At 36.8% G+C, this 19,510-nt stretch overlaps 1 protein-coding gene across 13 annotated transcripts in view; it reads right to left on the reverse strand.

Moving 5' to 3' along the window:
- The window catches only part of LOC131690758 (collagen alpha-1(XVIII) chain), a 1,092,580-nt gene that overhangs the window by 208,831 nt on the left and 864,239 nt on the right, over positions 1–19,510 (reverse strand). For 10 of the 13 annotated variants that reach the window (XM_058976742.1, XM_058976748.1, XM_058976744.1 and 7 more), the window contains exon 7: positions 4,060–4,152. The exons of the other annotated variants lie outside the window; for them this stretch is intronic. In XM_058976742.1, the coding sequence (XP_058832725.1) occupies positions 4,060–4,152 (93 nt within the window). The remainder of the gene's footprint in view (positions 1–4,059; positions 4,153–19,510) is intronic. 13 annotated transcript variants of the gene reach the window in all.

Below are 19,510 nucleotides of genomic sequence, written 5' to 3' on the forward strand. Positions count from 1 at the left end.
TATATGCCAACTTCTTTTCTGATACTTTTTGCATGTATCAGGCAACTAACAGTTGGGAAATTGGATTCTGAGATGATTATGACTTTCATTGGTTTAGGTTTCGATAAAAGTAAACTGAAAAAAATCTGTAGGTTGACTTTACATTTTTAAAATCGATTTTTTTTCAGTGTGGCAGTCGATGAGGAATTTTTCCAATATTTTAATTAAAAAATTTGACTGATTCTGAAAAAATCACTTCTACAACAATTTTTTTAGGATTTATCATTTTTAGACTGGAACTGCCATTTGAAAAAATGGTAAAAAAGACAGTCTAGATCATTTTTGGAAAAAACAAAGTATGCAAAGTGGCTTTTTGTGACAAAGTTCTCATGTACAGAAAGTTTCATTAAAATCTGAGAGGGTGCGGCCAACATTTGTTCTTCGAGTTGGCGCGAAATTCTTCAATAGTGTTATTGTAAAGCGGGTAGTCATCAAAAGACGGAAAGTGATGATTGACATCGTTCTGAAAATCAAGATGGCGGATTTCGGTTACCACAAAAAGTGAAAACCATCATCATTATGGGTATCATTTGAAAGGGGAGGAGAGTAGAACACAGAAATGGACCATTGATGCGATTTCTAAAACCATTTCATTTTGACTTCCTGTTAGACAGGTGCGCCACCGCCAGTACATTTTAACATGCGCCGACACTGAACAACATGTCGGCGGCGCGCCGCCAAAACTTTCCTGCCTCGCCGATTCCAGTTTTCCAGTCTTCCAGTCTTCCAGTCTTCCAGTCTTCCAGTCTTCCAGTCTTCCAGTCTTCCAGTCTTCCAGTCTTCCAGTCTTCATTAAAAATTGTTATGAATATATGCCAATTTCTTTTCTTATACTTTTTGCATGTGTCAGGCAACTAACAGTTGGGAAATTGGATTCTGAGATGATTATGACTTTCATTGGTTTAGTTTTCGATAAAAGTATGTACACTGAAACAAATCTGTAGGTTGACTTTCAATTTTTAAAATCGATTTTTTTCAGTGTAGCAGTCGATGAGGAATTTTTCCAACATTTTAATTAAAAAAATTGACTAATTTTGTAAAAATCACTTCTACAACAATTTTTTTTTAGGATTTATCATTTTTTAAAAGATAATTTTTGGAAAAAAAACAAAGTATGCCTTGTGGCTTTTTGTTTTTTTTTCCAAAAATTATCTTTTAAAAAATGATAGTTCTCATGTACAGAAAGTTTCATTAAAATCTGAGAGGGTGCGGTCAACATTTGTTAGAGTTTGCGCGAAATTCGTCAATAGTGTTATTGTAAAGTGGGTAGTCATCAAAAGACCGAAAGTGATGATTGACATCGTTCTGAAAATCAAGATGGTGGCTTTCGGTTAGCGCAAAAAAGTGAAAACCATCATCATTATGGGTATCCATTGAAAGGGGGAGGAGAGTAGAACACAGAAATGGACCATTGATGCCATTTCTAAAACAATTTCATTTTGACTTCCTGTTAGAAAGGTGCGCCACCGCCACTAATTTTTAACATGCGCCGACACCGAACCATAGGTCGGCGGCGCTCCGCCGAAACTTTCCTGCCTCGCCGAATATTTATGAACTCGAATATTCCCAATATTCTTGATTTTACCAAAAGAGCACAACCTACTATGATATAAGTTCACTCAGTTTTCGAACATTCCCTTTCCTTCTGTTGTTTTTTTGAATATTTTTATACTTATGAAGAAAAATGGGGGGTGGGCGTAGTGTAGTTGGTAAATCGATTGCCTTGCACGCAGCGCACCTGGGTTCGAGTCCCGACCCCGCACATAGGGTTAGAAATTTTTCATAAGAGATTTTTCTAACCCGAAGAGGCGAATGACTTTAAGGTTAAAACCTCTATAATAGAAATAAAAAAAAGAAAAATGGCTAACATAACAATAATATAGTGCATGTACTACTCCAAAGCATATGCAAGTACTCAATACTATAAGAACAATTAGAACAATTAATATAATTGATTGAAACTAAAAGTAAATCAATGAATATGATAATAAAACGTTTGTTCTTCGCGCTGATATGACAGCCGAAAGTTTAGTAAGTGCTTTTGAATTCCTATTGCGATTAATAAATTCTCATCCCTTATAGATAATTAAAAAGTCATTATTCACTCAGACAAGACCATGCGTATTACCCACGCGCACTAAATACCCAGTAAATTAATTTCCTAGTTGGTCAAGTAAACACTAACCAAACAAAAGAAAATAAATTAGTTTGCTCTGTCTAAATATTAACATCAACCGGCGGATATGTGTTCCCTTACAATGCCATCAAATCTAAAAAATGTTTAAAGTGACATGCGACAAAATATGTGCGATTCAGATTATATTAATGATAGATTAATGAAGACTATTGAATTATTTGCATTAAAATAAGATCGAGAAAGAAAAATAGTTGCATAACCGAGGTGGTTCATTTTCAAAGATAGGCCTGCTAAGTGATAAGGGACGCGGACGAAAACAGCTGACCACCGGCATAAACCGATATACTCATTACATCATGCAAAACTAAATGAGATGAGCTTGCTTGAAATTGTTGGTCCAGATCATTAACTGCAAATCAAAGTGTCTTTGACCACACTAAGAACCGTTGAGGATTCCGGAAGATCCGAGGAAATAGCTAAATTCCAAATTCCAAATCGGCTTCGGAGTTATGAGCAAAAAAATTCGATCACGCGTGGATTTCCCATATACACATTTTTGTCTTTCTCCTATAGAAAGGTTATACAACCACTCTGAAAATTGACTTTTTAACAGAGATCCGCAGAGCTGAAACTCTCACCGACTGACTTTGTCGAGTTCGGCAAATGTGTGTGTGTGTATGTATGAGGGCAAAAATCGCACTCGGGGATGACCGAGTTACTGTTTGAGAAGTGCGCAAAACTTATTAAAATGGGTGTTAAATTACTGATATTTTCAGGCCGTTGATTCTTTAATCATATTGGTCCCGCACGCCAATTTAAGTTAGCAAGAAGCCACCATTTAACTAATGCTGTTTAAGCTAATTAAGCATGATATATTTTTTGTTTCAAATGTTTCAGCGTCGACATGTAGCTCATCAAGTCCGTGGATGGTGAGCCATTGTATTCAGGTGTTCTAAGAATGTAATAGACCTCTCCACAATTCAATTGAACATAATTTAGTAGTTCCGTCCATCACATACAATTTTTAAAAGCTCTAAATCGTACACGTTTTGTTTTCAGTAGAAATTTCTTAACACGGCGTCTAACTGGAACCGTAAAACGATTTGGAATGATTATAATTACTTGCTGGTTTCGGATGATATATTGATGCCTGTGTAATACTTGAACAAAGTTGACAAAATATGCATGTCGAAATTCCTCTAAGCCGTATTGGTGACGCCAATGCAACATAGGAATCGGAAATAATCTACCCCGTTCCATTGGTAATTTTTTAAATGGTTAATGAAGTAAAGTGTGAACACAATCGACAATCTCACGCTACGATGATTGTATTAAATAACTTAAAATGAAATAGCCAAATTCTAAATGAAGCAGACTTCAGTCACAAATGTCTTTTTATCCTTTAAGTTCTGGAGTCGAACTACTTTGCGTATATATGATTGAGGCACAATCACATTATTGGAAGCAAGAAGATAACTTCAACCGTTTCGCACCCAGCCCATTCTAAAACCAATTAAAGCTATGTGTACGGATGTAGCCGTTGCGAAAAAAATCATGTTCGATCCAATTAATTAAAATTCCTAGAATTTTCCAGCAGGCTCATGCGGGGAATGAATCCCAAGCGGAAATAAACATTCAATTCACTAGTTCGTTATTGTTTCCAATTCTAGGAAAAAAATGCAAACTGCTAGCATTGAATTGCGTACCGGGGTTCGATCATCGCTTGTAACGCCATCAATATCCAGTTTCAATGGAATCACAAACCAGAGCGGACCGTTGCCACTTTTACACAAACGTCCGGTTTCTGCCGTTTGTGATTAATTAGCAACGATTTGTGATAATTTGAATAAATAAGCTAAGCAACACAGTCAGTTTGTACTTACCCCTAGAAGGTTGTCGGAGAACATATCGCTCTGGTCACTGCCCGCCAGCAGTTCATCCTCTTCATAAATCAAACTACTAGAATCGTCTAGTTCCTACGTGTGGTGTTAGGGTGGTAGGTGCAAAACATACAGAAAACAAAGAAAGAAAAATCGGAAAGAACAGAAAGGAAATAATACATGAAACTAGTTTACTCTACACAATTAAAACTACACACTTAATAGTAAATAACAGGTCCGAAATGATGCCAAACAGTATGTGCAAAACAAGCTATCATAGTATGTAAATAAAAAAAGAAGTACAATAAAATATCTTATACCAACGGTATGTGATTAAGTGAGCCACCACCTCGTTTCATTACTACAGTAGTTTCTTATATGAAGAAGAATAAATAGTACCCTGGCTATGTTTAGATACATATATTTTCAGCTAGATATAAGCCCGTTCAAACGTGGCTGGGACATTGATAACTATTTATACGTAGCAAACTTTTGTCTGCTTTCACAAAAATTCCATCACCCATCCCAAGCTCGTATATTTCCCGGTAACCCTTTTTTATACAAACAATCATTTTTTTTATATTCAATAAACTCTGCACCTGCTCGAAAACGAATGATAGAATAGAATGGGATAGCCCTTCCTTCACCAGATGCCACCCGGAACCACTTCGTTTCGTCGTAGCTAGACTGTCGTTTAATTTTTGTTCGTTACCATGCCGGCAAAACTATGGGAACCGCATGCCACGGTGCCCTCCTTCAACCGGATGATGAATTGGGATCAATTGGGTGACCATCCTGGAAATCTAATTTGCAGGGTTCGTATCCGTAAAATGGTGAACCTTTCCGCTCGATGTGTCGCCTAAATGCTGTTTTCCGAGTGTGGGAAAGGTTCTGTTAGGTTTGATCTCAGGATCGGACATAGGGGAAGGTAAACTTAATTTTTGTTTAAAAGTGTCATACCGAAGTGGGACGAAACTTATTCAAAAGGTTCTGTTACGACGAATTAGCTTATTTTGGGGAAAGGTAAACCATAGCAAAACGGAAATTTTAGTACCGTCGTGCGGAGCTACTTAGGATATGTGGGGTTACTTTGCACACTTTAGTTTTTCAACATTTTCTAACAGACACACTTTTATTAGTTTTATTATACCTTTGACATTTGTAGAGCCATGTCTTTTGACCATGTTGCATATGTCTTTTGTTATATTTCTTAGCACTGTTTACCAAAACAAACAAAAGTGATTGGAGGCTCGTAAAATGTGACTGCTCGACAAAACAGAAAATCTTCAGTGTATCGAGACCATATACTATTTTTCGGAAAGAAGAAGAAAAATGATGAAAAATGGCGTTTTCCGTTTGTTTCTAGTACGTCAGGTTCGGTTTTATGGGCATTTGAAGATTCTTGTGTCTTCAAAAAAATTGTTTTTAATATCATTATCAACAACTTTACCGAAGATACCAAGCCTCTTAATAATATTTTGAGTTTATTCTCCATAAATATTTCCAGGAGGATGAATCACCAATAGTCCCTTATTTTCCTTCTTTCATTTTGCGAAATTTTCAATCTCATCGTGTGACTATTTTTATGATTGATAATACAAAAAAACTTTTAATGCTCTTAAACACCAATTCTAATATACTAGAGATAAACGGAAAACGTCATTTTTAATCATTTTCTTTTTTTCTATCCGAAAACCTATATACAGTCTCAAACCACTCAAGTCCTTTTTGACAAGCAACTTTATAAATGTTAAATTAAAATGAATCCCTCATTTTAGAAATTTCGATATTAGTTATTTTTTTTATGTTGAATTCAAGTGTGTGCAAAGTAGTCCCCAGCTAGTCCATTTATAATATTTTAAAACTTATCGATTGAAGAATTCGACTGTGGTTTTTGTTCGGATATTCAGATTTTTACGAAAAGCTATTTCTTGGGTTTCGATGAACTTTTGTGCGATCGTCTGGTTTGTGAGTTCAGCTATAGTGTCTCGGTTGTTGTTGATCACAGTAGATATTTACTTTATTTTATGGAAAGTTTGCTTGATTTCCAGATTCAGAACACTGTCACGCACACACAACGAATTGGAGCAAAAGCAGATCATCTACACCAACTTAATGAGCAACAACTATCCTCGGACACTCATCAGCAGACTAATCCAGCGATATCAAACACATAAACATCACAAGGCAACCGAATCGTCCAGCCATCCATCCACCACCGCACAGCCAGCCACCGCCCAGCCAGCTACCGACCAGCCGATCACCGTCCAGCCAACCACCGCTAGTCCAACCTTTACTGAACCACTAGCACATCAGCCGAATGGTAACAATAACCAACAACAGGTACCCGCATATCGATCGATGATATACGTCCCCTATCTCACTGAACGACTCACTAAAATACTAGCCACCGATTTTCCACATATAACAATTTGCACCAGGCAATATAACACCATCCAAAAAATCCATACCAATGTTAAAGATGCTAAAAGCAAATATGATCAAAACAACATCATTTATAAAATTCCTTGTGGCAGCTGTCAGTGCTGCTACATAGGAATGACCCACAATAAACTTTCCACAAGACTATCTGGTCACAAGTCGAACATAAACAAACTTGCAATGCTGCAACAAGCGGTCACCTACAATGTGCAACAGATAAATGAGCTGAAAGAGAAGACAGCGCTTATCGAACACTGCATCCGATATGCACATCACTTCGATTTCGAGAACACATCCATAATTGACCGTAGCATGCACATCAGTACCCTGTGTTTTTTTAGAAATGTGTCATATTCACAACACACCCAACACAGTCAACAAACGAGTTGATCTGGACGGACTCAATACCGCATATGCAGCGATACTACATCGTCGCTGTTGTGCTATCTTATGACAAACGCCATTTTGGGGTAAACTGAGTTAGATATGCCACATTACTCGTCTAACGAATCTCTACAAGATGGCGTTTCCAGAATTTTGAAATTTTGCTTGGTTACTGAAATATAGCGAGAAAAGTGATAAGAAATTGTGAGTTTTTTGCTTCAAATCATCATATCTTGGGATTGGCTCAAGTTATAATAAAATTTTAGTTGGTTTTATGTGTAAAAATGTCGTTGGAACACAATGGCATAATAATTTTCAAAAGAAAAATACATGTATTGGGAGAAAAACGCAGTTTTAGCTTTAAACTGGAAATATTGCCTATTTGGCAACACTGTAACTAAAAATAACTATTTTTTCTAGATTCCCTGACTCATTTTCTTCAAAATGCATCTAACCGATTGTTTATAGACCAAATGAAACCAAAGATATGAATAAAAGTTCATAATTGGTGATTTTTTTCTTTGGAAAATTTTCCATGCACGATTATGACACGTCATACAAATTTTTTCATCAATACACACCTATGACACGTGTGAGTGCGACTTTTGTTTATATTTTTAGTGAAAACTCGCAACATAGTCAACCGATCTTCGTAATATTTGAGAGATTAGTACAGAATAGGTAGAAGCATCAATTGTCTTCTCTGAATTGTTTCTACCATTTATAAGTTTCATGATATTTAATCTCAAACTTTAAAAATCGTTTTTCTCGAAATGTGAAAAATGGCGCTTGTCATAAGATAGCACAACAGCGACGACATAGTATTGGACCACACCAGCTTACAGAATATTAGAGCAATAATAGATCTATCTCACTTTAGCAATCACATCACAAACCTGTCAAAAATATCGACTACCAGATTTTATAGCAATAGTTCCCATAATCAAATACCAATAAGTTTAGTTCAGAACCGCCATAGCAAGCCAGACCAAAGCGAACAGTAAGCATCGAATTTTTTAGAAGTTGTTTCGAATTTCAAATTAATGTTATTATCGTTAAAATCATCATTCTGAACCTTTATAGCCCATGTACCACCCACCGCTCCTTTTTGTAAAGACAGTATGCTTAGAAAAGCCACTTAACAAGGAACGAATGAGTAGATTGTAAGTCAATGTTTTGTTGTTTTTTTATGTGATAGGTTTTTTTCATTTATGTAAAACAAATTTTCTTGAATATACAGTGTCCCCTGAAGATGATGCGAACCCTGTATCGAAACGTTGGAGTAATCATAACATAATTCGTTTTAATCCATAAGAGACTGCTTAGCCGAAATTAAGATCTGTTTGAGATATTTTAAAACGCTATACGACAACTTTTTTATTTGTGAACCAATTCTGCTCATATTTGGCATAAAAAATACATACACGATGACAATAAATCTGTGCTGATATGATAAAAATCCATCGATTATTAAAGGAGTTATTATTCGTCAAAATAGAACAATTGATAAAAAGTGCTCAAAGAAACCTCGCACGACGATATGTGACAAATAGCGTTTTGCTCTTCAATTTACTGCACTGTTTCCGATAAGATTCCGGATCTGTAGACATCCGTTGCTATTTTTGGAGCAAAATCAATACTTCATTGAAGTAATTGTCATTTATGTGATGCGGGCGACAATTTCTTCAAGGTTATTTTGTGGTTTAGGACTGATTTCTTCACCCATGCTTAAGCTGACCAACCGTACGGAATTTGGGAGGACTGTACGGATTTTCTGACGCATGTCCGGAAAAAATACCTGTACGGATTTGTCCGGAATTTGCGCGGAATTTCCGAGCTTAGTGGAAGTAGATGTACTCCCGGAAAAATACAAATTCTTCCATAAACCATCAAATAATGTTAATGCATTGGGTCGGAATCTCAAAGGTTGCGAGTTCGAATCTCGTCTCTGGGGGAATTTTTTTCACATGATTGCTTAGCTTCACTCACCATTTTTGCTCGTTTTCCCCGTTAGATACCACCAGTCCTAAATACGGTTGCGAACTAGTTTAGCAGGATCTAAACTGCGATTTCGGTGGTAATAAGCAACCAGTAAATGAGAGTAAAAAAAATCGAATTTTGAGTATTTTTTCCTGAGCTCTGGGAGCAAGCATATTTTTTGAATTGTCCCTAACACAGATAAACAAATGAACAGTTATCTGTCTAACTATCCGTCCCGACCAGTCATTTAAACCATTCACGCAAGTTGTGTTATATTTTTTGAATTTGGATAGCTGGCTCGAAGTCGAAGGTTCCTAGAAATCCTTTTTGTGAGAATCGGTGCCATGGTATTGAAGCCCTCAGTATCGATGATATTCTTGTTTTCGAAGAATGTGAGAAACTATCTCTTTCTTTTTAGCGACATAATTCAGGGCAATTCATTTTATTCGATTATCATTTGCCTAGTTCTTTCATTTGCACTACATGGCTCTTTAATTATGTACCAAATATGCCAAATCGGTGTACGTTCTTTTATCGATGAAGATTGGGCAACACACCAAAAACAAACGTGACGCCACAAACTAATTACATCGGCACACAGCGAAAAAGCGAAACTTCGCTTATGAAACATTCTAAAAAATCATGCTTTTCGTTACATTCTGTTCCTTGTAAATACTTTAAAATTTGACACAAGATCGATTTAATTATTTTGACCAAATAGTTAAAATATGCCGTTCGCTACGATAAGAATTAATACCATTATTCTCGTGATGCCATCTTGCAGGTCAATGTTTTGAAATGGTCTTCTATTTTAAAAGGTTTGGTTAGGGGTGAAATAGGTTAAAGAGTGAAACTGCACGGTAACGTTTTTTGAAAGTATATGTTTACGCTTGAGACTGCGTTTATAAATTTGGAAGTGCTAAAACGTTCACTTAATCACCGGGATATTTTTCATGTTTGCAAGATCGCTGGTGTAACAGTGTGTGGATGATCGCAAAGGATCCGAGTGTTTGTATGTTAACGTATTTGATAGCGTAGGCGTTTGTTTGTCGCATATGTTAGTGAGTATGTAAATTAGCGTGTAAATTCGATTGCATAACCGTGTGGTCATTTGGATATACGCGTGAGCTCCTGAATGTTCACGCAAACCGCGAGGCTGACGTTTAATTTTGAATGTACGGTTTAGCTGCAAAAAGAGATTAAATTCCGTCATATTACTAGAATGGCCGGTTTTGTCACCTTGAAACTTGTTGTCTAGTGTATATTGGGACTTTAACCTCGATAGGTCATTCGCCCTCGCGGGCGTTGGTTTGCATGGATGATCGCAATTGTATGTTCGCGTTTGTGACGAGAGTTGTATTATTGCGCAGGGCTCAAACGTTTTTATTTTAGCGGTTTTGAAGCGTGAGCGTCTGTGTGTCGCGTGTATTTTTTTTGAACAACCGTGTAAACTCTTGCATTTTCGCGTAGGCTATTGAATGTTTGTACGAACGGCGATTTTGAGTGTACGCTTTTTATCTAGGAATGAGTTCCCCCATATCACTGGAGTATCCGGCGATAACGCCCTGAGATTACTAGTGCATTTGAATTTTTTGAGACCAAGATGGAAGGCGTGGACCTAGGCTGCTAGGAATTAAGGGAGGGGTTTGCGCGAATGATGGCGATTGCATGTTCACGTGCGTTACTAGATTTAAATTACCGTGAAGGGTACAAGCGTTTTTATGTTAACGTGTTTGATCGCGTGGGTGTGTGTATAGCTTCACGTATTTGAATTCGTTTATATAACCTTGTAGCCGTTTGCGTGCGGCTTTCGAATGTTTACGCGACCCGTCATACTGAGGTATGATTTTAGGCGTTCGGTTCAGATGAAAAAAGAAAGTGAGCTACCCCATCTCACTGAAGTCTTCAACTATGGCACCTTGAGACTTATTGTCTAGTGTATATAGGTTTCGTATTTTAAAGTGGGAACTCCCGCACGAGTACGATTCAAGATTGCGTTTGTGTGTTGGCGCTTGAGACATCGTTCATAAATCCGTACATTTTCATTATTACGAGATCGTGGACGTAAGAATGCTACAATTATGTTCAAGGGCCATTTTTCTAGTTGAATTATATTTTTTTAAGTAATATCAAATGCTACAGCTGTGGGTCTTTTCGCTTTGGTACTTGCCAGGTGGAACATTTTCCAAGAGTTTTCATAGCCATGCCTTCCGAAAATCATCTCCTTCCAACTCCATCATATCATTCAGTTCATTTTGATTACTTGATATGGAAAATATTAAATAGAAAACATTTTTCCTGGATTGTTCAAAAGCTTCCGATGTCGTGAAATGATCGAGCTAGGTTTTGACGGCAAACTAATTATATTTAAATAACAATACTCAGAACACACAAACGTTGACATTTACTTAATGTCCTCCATCACTCACACTGAATCCAGAAAATATTTTTTAGAAATGCAATCGCCGGAGGTAAAATATAGGGAACGTGAGAAATACTAAACAGCCCAATAAATCAACTTTTGTGTTCTCAATTTTGAGCTGAAAAGTGTACGGATTTTCCCAAGCCTACAGTTGGTCAGCGTACCCATGCTTAATTCTTGAGCATCTCTTTTACATTAACGTTTAGATGTTTACTTATAATTGTTTGTTTTAGTTTAACATTGGATAACTAACCAAATCGCCAGTCTACTTTCTATTTCTGCCGCAGTCAGACGTACAATCGAGCCAAGTGAACAACAGGCCTCTCGATCTAGTGTGCATTGTCTCGAGAACAAAGGAAATATCGGATTATTATTGTCATCATGAGTAAAGTTGACGAAAAAACTCTACTCCGACCCACCGCTGCGGTCGTTGACTTTAAATTTTGTTTAAAACGACCGAGTTTTGGTGATGTGGAATACCTTCTGAAGGTAAAAATGCAACTTAGACTTGCGGAAGTCTTGTACTTTCAGTATCATCATCTTCGCAATGTAGTGTTAATATCCTTCAACACGTTAGCACAAGCCGAGCGTTTTGTTTTGAAGAACAACTTAAAACACGTGGTTGAAAGTGACAACGTTGGAATTAAGATTTCCGTATATATTGAGAATGATTATATAGATGTAAGGTTATATGACCTATCACCTCGTACCCCTCCTGAGCCAATTGCAAAATGCATGTCGCAATACGGAGAAGTAGAATCCGTTACACCTGATACTTGGAGAAACTTCTTCCCGGGTACTCCTAACGGCGTTTTTGTAGTGAGGATGCGGGTTGAAAGGCCTATACCCTCCTATTGGCAATAAAACTCAAAACTCACGGAACTACAATTATGCAAACTACGCTATGCACCCATGAGGGGCAAACTCCTACGTGCAAGTATTGTAATCAGACAGCTCATCATGGACAACATTGCGCGGAAGATGCAGAGGAAAATGCATCTCAACCGAATGCCAACTCATCTACGGCAAACCAACCTAAAACAGAGTTTTCAATACCAATGCCTGAACCACAAACGGTGGCCAAATTTGTGGCAGCTGTTCAGACCATAATGAAAACCGCAAAAGAATCATCCAGCACCCCAAAAGCAACTGTAAGCAACATCGGCAACGAATGCAGTAACAATGACGACGGATTTACACTGATCAACAATAAGTGCAAGAAGCAAGGGAGAACATCTGATCCCGGACACCAAGCCAGCTTCGACCGGGACGTGAAAAACAAGAGAGAATCAAATGACCCGCCTGACGCTGTTTGCCAACAGACCTCGCGAAAGAAGGTCTCCGCTCGCAATAAAAAGTTGCATAAAAAGTTCCAATTAATTAATTCTTGTTTGTATTTTTATTTTTACATGTATTGTAAACGTATAAAAGATCCACGGCTCCGTTAAGCTACCGCTATGAGCCGTGTCAAATAAACGAATTAAAAAAAAGCTGAACAAATGTAGGAGAAAGGAAAAGTATGAGTTAAAATCGCAGTATATTTCTAAATTCTAGAAAAAATTCTAAAAATGTGTCGTAGATAATGCCGTAAATGTCTATTCAAATCAACAGATATACGTATAGGCTCTTAATCTGGTTGTTTTTGAAGCAGAGTAAATACGTTTTAGTACTGGGGTCCCGTTTCAATAATTTCTGCAGGGAAATTTTCTCAGTTTTTAAACGCGAATAACTTACGTTGTAACGAACAAAATAGTAATATTTTTGCACTACGTGATCGGAAATATGTGCACGTATTTTAATTTAATTTTGCATAATGTACTACTATAAATAAACCAATTTTCAGCAAATGTTTAGAAAACGACGAAGAAAATGCGATATTTGCAAGTCTATTTCAGGCAGAACCGTCAGAAGCGAGCATCTAAACGTTTCATTTCATCACATACCAGAAAAATATTTCTAAAGGACCCGCATGTTCGTTTTGTATCATGCGTCGCCATCGTCTTCGCACGTTTTTAATGAACGAGCATGCCAATTCAATAAATTTGAATGATTATTTAAATTAATAATTAAACTTTAAATTCATTACAATTTTGTTAGCAAATTCCCACCAGTAAATTCCAGTTTCAAATATGGAAGTACAATTTAACATAGCAATCATTAGCTGTAGTATTGATTGTTGCAAGAAATTCAATTTATTTTCCGTTATGCTACCTTGATCCATAGGAACAAAGGAAGCGTTGAGTGCGAATGAAATTGTAGGCATGTTTGCTGTTTTTTGGCCATGTAACCTGCCACTGAAGTATAAGATGATACACCATTGAAGGATGGTGTGACGGAGATAGAAGATCCTTGTATGGGTAGAGAAGTTGTTATGCTATTTTGAAGCGGATTAACACGCTTAAACTTGTTTTCTTGAAGTATACCTGAAGAAGTAGGTTTTTTTAGTTGTTGTTTTTGTTGCTTTTAACGAAAATGTATATTTTTTCTCGAATAGGACATGCCCCGAAATTCGATTTATGGTTTTCGCTACAATTAGTGCATTTGAAACTTTTTGTAGTTTCACCGGACGAGGAATTTTACAATTTTTTCAGCTTCACATTCAGATAAAACATCGAATGAGTTGCTGCAATCAATTGGATTTTCGGGTGGAACAGTTACCCTTTTTCGTTTATTTTTAATATTTGGCACACGACCTTTCTGGGAGGACTCAGGCATACTGGAAGAATTAAATACTTTGTCGGGTTGATTTATTCTTGAAAAATGTTCTAGATCTGAAAATACTGATTGAGTAGAAAAAGTAGGTAGTCTTGAGAAAGACTGTTGCAGTTGAAAAGCTCTAGGTAAACCAGGAGCTCTCAGGATTTGTGACCGGATCGAACGAAGGTTCAAGCCTGTATATTAGCATTGCGGCTTACTGTCCGAAACAAACCACCCAGCAAACCAGCAATCGTATGTAAAAGTTTACAATAAATTACAAATAGCACTTTGCAAATTTTCTGCCAGACTAGTTCAATATTTGAGCAATAAAAAATGGCTTGAGTACAGAATGTAGGTTGTGATTTGAAAGGTATAGAAGGTATCATTGGAGTGCCATATTTAGGTTGGATTATGGTATTTTTAGATCGTAATCACAAAGGGATAAAAATGATCAAATATAATCGTTGCTTGACAGTGTATAAATAGATGAGTACATAGCGGCTAAGCTGGGAATACGAAGATCTCAGGTTCAAAACTGGAAGTAAATCGTAGCAGGTAATTTTAATAATTGATGATCCAGTGACTCCAACCTCACCCATGAAAAACTTATCTACCAGTGTAACTGTGTCTTATAACCTTAAGCTGCATAAACCTTCATGTGTGATTGTAAAGTTGATCATATATAAACTCAAAATGATAAGCTAGATGATCGTATAATGCTTTTGATGAGATCAAAATTCATCGTAAAACACATAGTTCTACTATACCGATTTGTTGTACGTATATGGCCTCCACTTCTGTTCACATAGAAGAGATCTGTGCATTTTGTACAATCAATTCATATCGTTGAAGAGTACAGTTAATCAAATTGCAACTTATTAAAGTGAATCGAAATGTTGGCTGGGCAGCACTCGGGATAGTTCCTCGGCCTTATTGGCTTTCCCGGATACCTTAGAAGCTACATTCCAACAATTTTGCGCAAAATTAGGAGACTTTGGTGCCTCACCTCAAAAATGGAAATGATTAAAAATTAGAATGTATTTTTTGAAGTTAGTTTTGAGGTTAGCATTGGATTGGTAGAATTTTCTTTAATCATTGAAATATCACCATGCTTAAAAAGCACATCAAGAAACAAGCCATAAATACTAACTAAACAGCAAAAATAAAATATCAAAGAGGAACAAAAATGGAGAGCTAAAGGGCTGATCACTTAGTATGTACAACATGTTATCAGACACAAAACACAACATGAAATAAACAAACATGTTTGTTAAAAAAAATGTATGATCGTTTTGTATCAGTTGATGCTCACTTGCCAAACGAGTAACATATTGACTGTATTGTCCGGACGGTAAATAAACGGTAGACGCTATGGATTTTGGGCAACTTTGGCATAAGCATACAACTCGCATCTAAGTAACTCAATAAAATACGGGTAGTTTACAAATAGAGGTGCCGCGTGTTCGTTTTAATCATTCGTCATTCGAATATTAAACGAGCAACATCATGGCTATATCATCCGGACGGTACAATCGTTCATGTATGTACCTACACACAAAGTTTCAAATCGCACAGCGTGATGAAGAGCGCAAGATAAACTTTGCACACATGATGAAAACAGGTACAAGTTTTACAGGGTTTAACTGTGTGCGAGTTAATGTTACCTTTGGCGTCTATTATAGGTTTTCGGCAGTGGAGTTATTAACTCGCACACAGTTAAACCGTGTAAAACTTACACCCGTTACCTTGCTGTGCACAAAGAATTTTCATCACGCTGTACGATTTGAAACTTTCCATGTACACGAACGAGCAATGCAGATAGCAAGGGTGGATTTTGGATTGAGTTCAACACTGTAGGGTGCGACGTATGTTTGCTACTTGCGAGTTGGGATCAATTTGTTTTGCTGCTTTTTTAGGCCAACATGTGAGCCACATACAGGTTCCATATTTCGAATCTACAATATTGGACACAACATATGTAACAAATACTGAACCATATTAAAAAGCGTCAGTAAACAACTTAATCGTTCTTGAATCGAAACAAAACAAAGCTTCACAATCGGTGGTCAATCAGGAGCTTAATTTCATTCTATATTGGTGTATGGACAATAAATTCTCAACAACGGCACATTGAGCAAATTTTTGTGAAATGTTGAGTAGAACAATGCAAGTGCTACTTTTCGTATCCTCACGTTTTTTGTCAAACTGTGCAAAACAAGCGGAGCAGGTTGCGTTTCACAACAAAACTGTTATATAATTGTTATTTACTGTATCGATTTTGTTGGCTATTATCGGCAAATTTTAGACTAAGAGAAACGAAATCAATGAAATTGAAAGACGGATAGGTATTCTAGAGTAAATCAGTTATAAACTTAGAACGGAAAACTAGAACTAGGCAGGCTCATATGGACATGATCGACAGAAAATGTGAAGAGTCTTTTGCCTTCTGCTAAGTAGGAGTTGGGCGTTTCACCCAAGTCTACCGCATGGTCATTGATAGAACATAACTCATCATCATGTTTTACCGCTTAGTTTTCTCTAGAATACTTATCCGTCTTTCAATTTCATTGCTTTCGTTTCTCTTAAATTTGCCGAAAATAGCCAACAAAATCGATACAGAAGAACTTTGCGGCTATTAAAACATAGTAACACAATTGTTATTTACGACGCTAGTATCACAGATGAATTTGTGACCGTAAAGTAGTAAAATTTTTGTTGCAAGCATTGGATTAAGATTCAGATAAAATATCGTTTCCACTTTAAGCGAATAAGAGTCACAATAATTGTTTGTGCCAAATACAGGGTGAAAAATCGCACAGTGGTCGCAATACACAGTGTTTTTTTGCCAAAATCGTGCTATTTGTAATTACGCCTAAATCGTTAAATTGGAATCAATGACGTCTTCGGAGGAATTTGTCGACACTATAAGCTCTTTCAAATGGTGTTGTTATTTTAAAGGTTAATCGCCTTAAAAGTAAGATATATTTACCAATTTTCTTGCAAGTGCATGTATTACAATTATGTCTTCGGCAAAGTTGTAGAGCACGCTTTTGCCAACAACTTTACTGAAGACACAAAGTCTTTATCTTTAATATCTTCAACATTATTGCTGGTTGTTTGTGGATGGTCCTTTTGAAGCCAATTTCTTCATCCTTTTCTCCTTCTACTCTCACGGTTTCAAAAAATTGATTTTTTTCTTTGTTTAATTTCAATCTATCTGAGCATACGCCACAGAAAAGATTTGGTGAAAATCATACTCCTGGCATATTTCTAGTAATCGAAAGGTACCATTCTCCGGCCGTTTCTGAGATACTAAGCGCGGCGCATCACGATGGCGCTTGTCGATGGAAAAATCATTGTTTGAATTCTTTAAACATTACCCGGTTCATTCTAGACGGTTTATGTATATGTGAGCATTGGTAAATGGCTTCTTTTTACGCCGGACATGTTGAAAATCGTATGGGAACGAGATTACGAAAACTGAAGGAAGAAAGCAAAGGTATCGGTGGGAAAGGAAAGGGAAAGTTGACGGACAAATCAATCGGCAAGCTAACAAAATGTTGTGGGCTGGCGATTCGGAGAAACTCAAATTCTGTAGAACATATGCGAAATGCTATTTGGGCTTCCCTCGAATACTGCTCGTGATCAAACGAAAATCCCTAACACTCAAAGTGTTCACCCGGCGAGGACAGTTGGTGCAAGTTCCGGCAGGCTGAAGTAAAAGGAACTTTAGAAACTGTCAATCATGTCAGTATCTACGAAAGTCTATCATCTAATGATTTATCATAAAGATGCTTAGGAGCTCACACCCAAAACATCAGTGAGTCCCTGAATAGTGGAATAGGTTCCTTAGCGCAAACACATGCACACATTCTGGCAGGTAGGTGGTCAATGTTGTGACTTATTTGACAGTCAGTATCTTCAACCAAGAATTTTCATCGATCTTACAAGCTATGGAAGTGATGGGAGTTACTTTGGGGACTGAAGCTGTAAGATGTGCTACTCGACTCGACAAAGTGGGTGTCGCGGAAAAACAGGCCCGAATTCAACAGAGAGAGAGCAAAATGTGCAAAACCAAGAACGTTTTTGTGATGAGCAAGGTGAGCTCTGCGGACCCGGTAAAGTAGATTATCTAGAAAGTTACTAGTATCAAGTTTTACAACGTACTTTATCTTTAAACGCGTTTTCACGAAAGTTGGGTTTTTTAAGCGGTCAAGTAAGATTTTTCATAGAAGTACTGGTTCGATTTCAATAATTTTTTCTCCAATTGTTCAGAAAACATACAGAAAACGCTATGTTTGATCGAGAGGGATTTGCGAAATGTCAATTTGTTTCATTTTTATGTCCCTTAATAGACCAAAAAATAACGTAAATATTGGAAATTTTTACAAATCGTAAAAATTTCCAATATTTACGTTATTTTTTGGTTTTTTAGTTACATAACTTTTACTAATTGTAAAATAAAAAAAATCCCTCTCGTCTAAACATAGCCAACGTGACCATGATTATAAAAAATATGAGTTTTCTGATTACAGATTACCCAATTTGCCACAACTTTACTTAAACAGGACCCATGCAGTTTCAACATCAATGTCGTCAATGAAGTTTAAAGGTCGCGAGTGATTTTTAATTTCGTCTTCAAAAGTAAAATTTAAAAGTCAAAATATATATCCTCAAAATAAAAAAAAAATCGAGATCCGTTGAGTAAATGCTTTACAAATTATTCCCAAAAAAGTGCTCAATTTAGGCCTCGCGAGTAGAAGACCCCCTTAATGCGCAATGTTTTTTTATAATTAATAAATTTATTTAGGCCCAAATGCGGTAGCTCGACGAGGCCCATTGTTTGTTTTTTTTACAATAAATAAAAAAAAAACAGCTATGTAAAATTTTTGGTCTCGTTCAGGCGCAGCTTTCTGCTGCATGTTGAGATCCTTTTTCTAGGGGGCGAAATATTGCCAGTGTTGTCCACTGTAATTTGAGGTTCGATCCGTTTGTCTTCTTTCGCGTTGTCGTTCATGTTCATGTCCTCATCCGTACTACTTTCCTGCTGCTCGCGGTCAGATGTTCCAGTTTGTGTCTTACTCTTATCGGTCGTTATTGCATGTTCGTATTTTTCGGCATTCGTTTCGTTGTTGTTGTTACTGGTTGTTGGTGCTTGAAACAACATTGCGAAAATCATCTCAAAATTATCACGGTAACGTATTGAAGCTATGAGGCAATTTTCAAGAAATTTGAAAAAAAAAATGATTTGCGCTTTTAAGGGTTAATATAACTTTTAAAATATCATTTTGACAAGTTCGTTATGTTCAGTACAAAGTTTTGAATCATCGAAAGGGAAAACTTTTTGTGATACAACAATGGCTTTTCGCGTGTATTTTCAAAGCAATTTGGCAATTTTTTGAAAAATAAATTGTTTCAAATAGTGTTTCCGGACTACTGCTGGTATGGTTTATCATTTGCTGCTATGATTTTCGTGATTAATCCTCTTATCAGTGAAATTTTACAATTTTTTGTAGAAGAAATGATCTA

The sequence above is a fragment of the Topomyia yanbarensis genome, chromosome 3 (assembly GCF_030247195.1).
Source record: "Topomyia yanbarensis strain Yona2022 chromosome 3, ASM3024719v1, whole genome shotgun sequence".
Classification (NCBI taxonomy): Eukaryota; Metazoa; Arthropoda; class Insecta; order Diptera; family Culicidae; genus Topomyia; species Topomyia yanbarensis.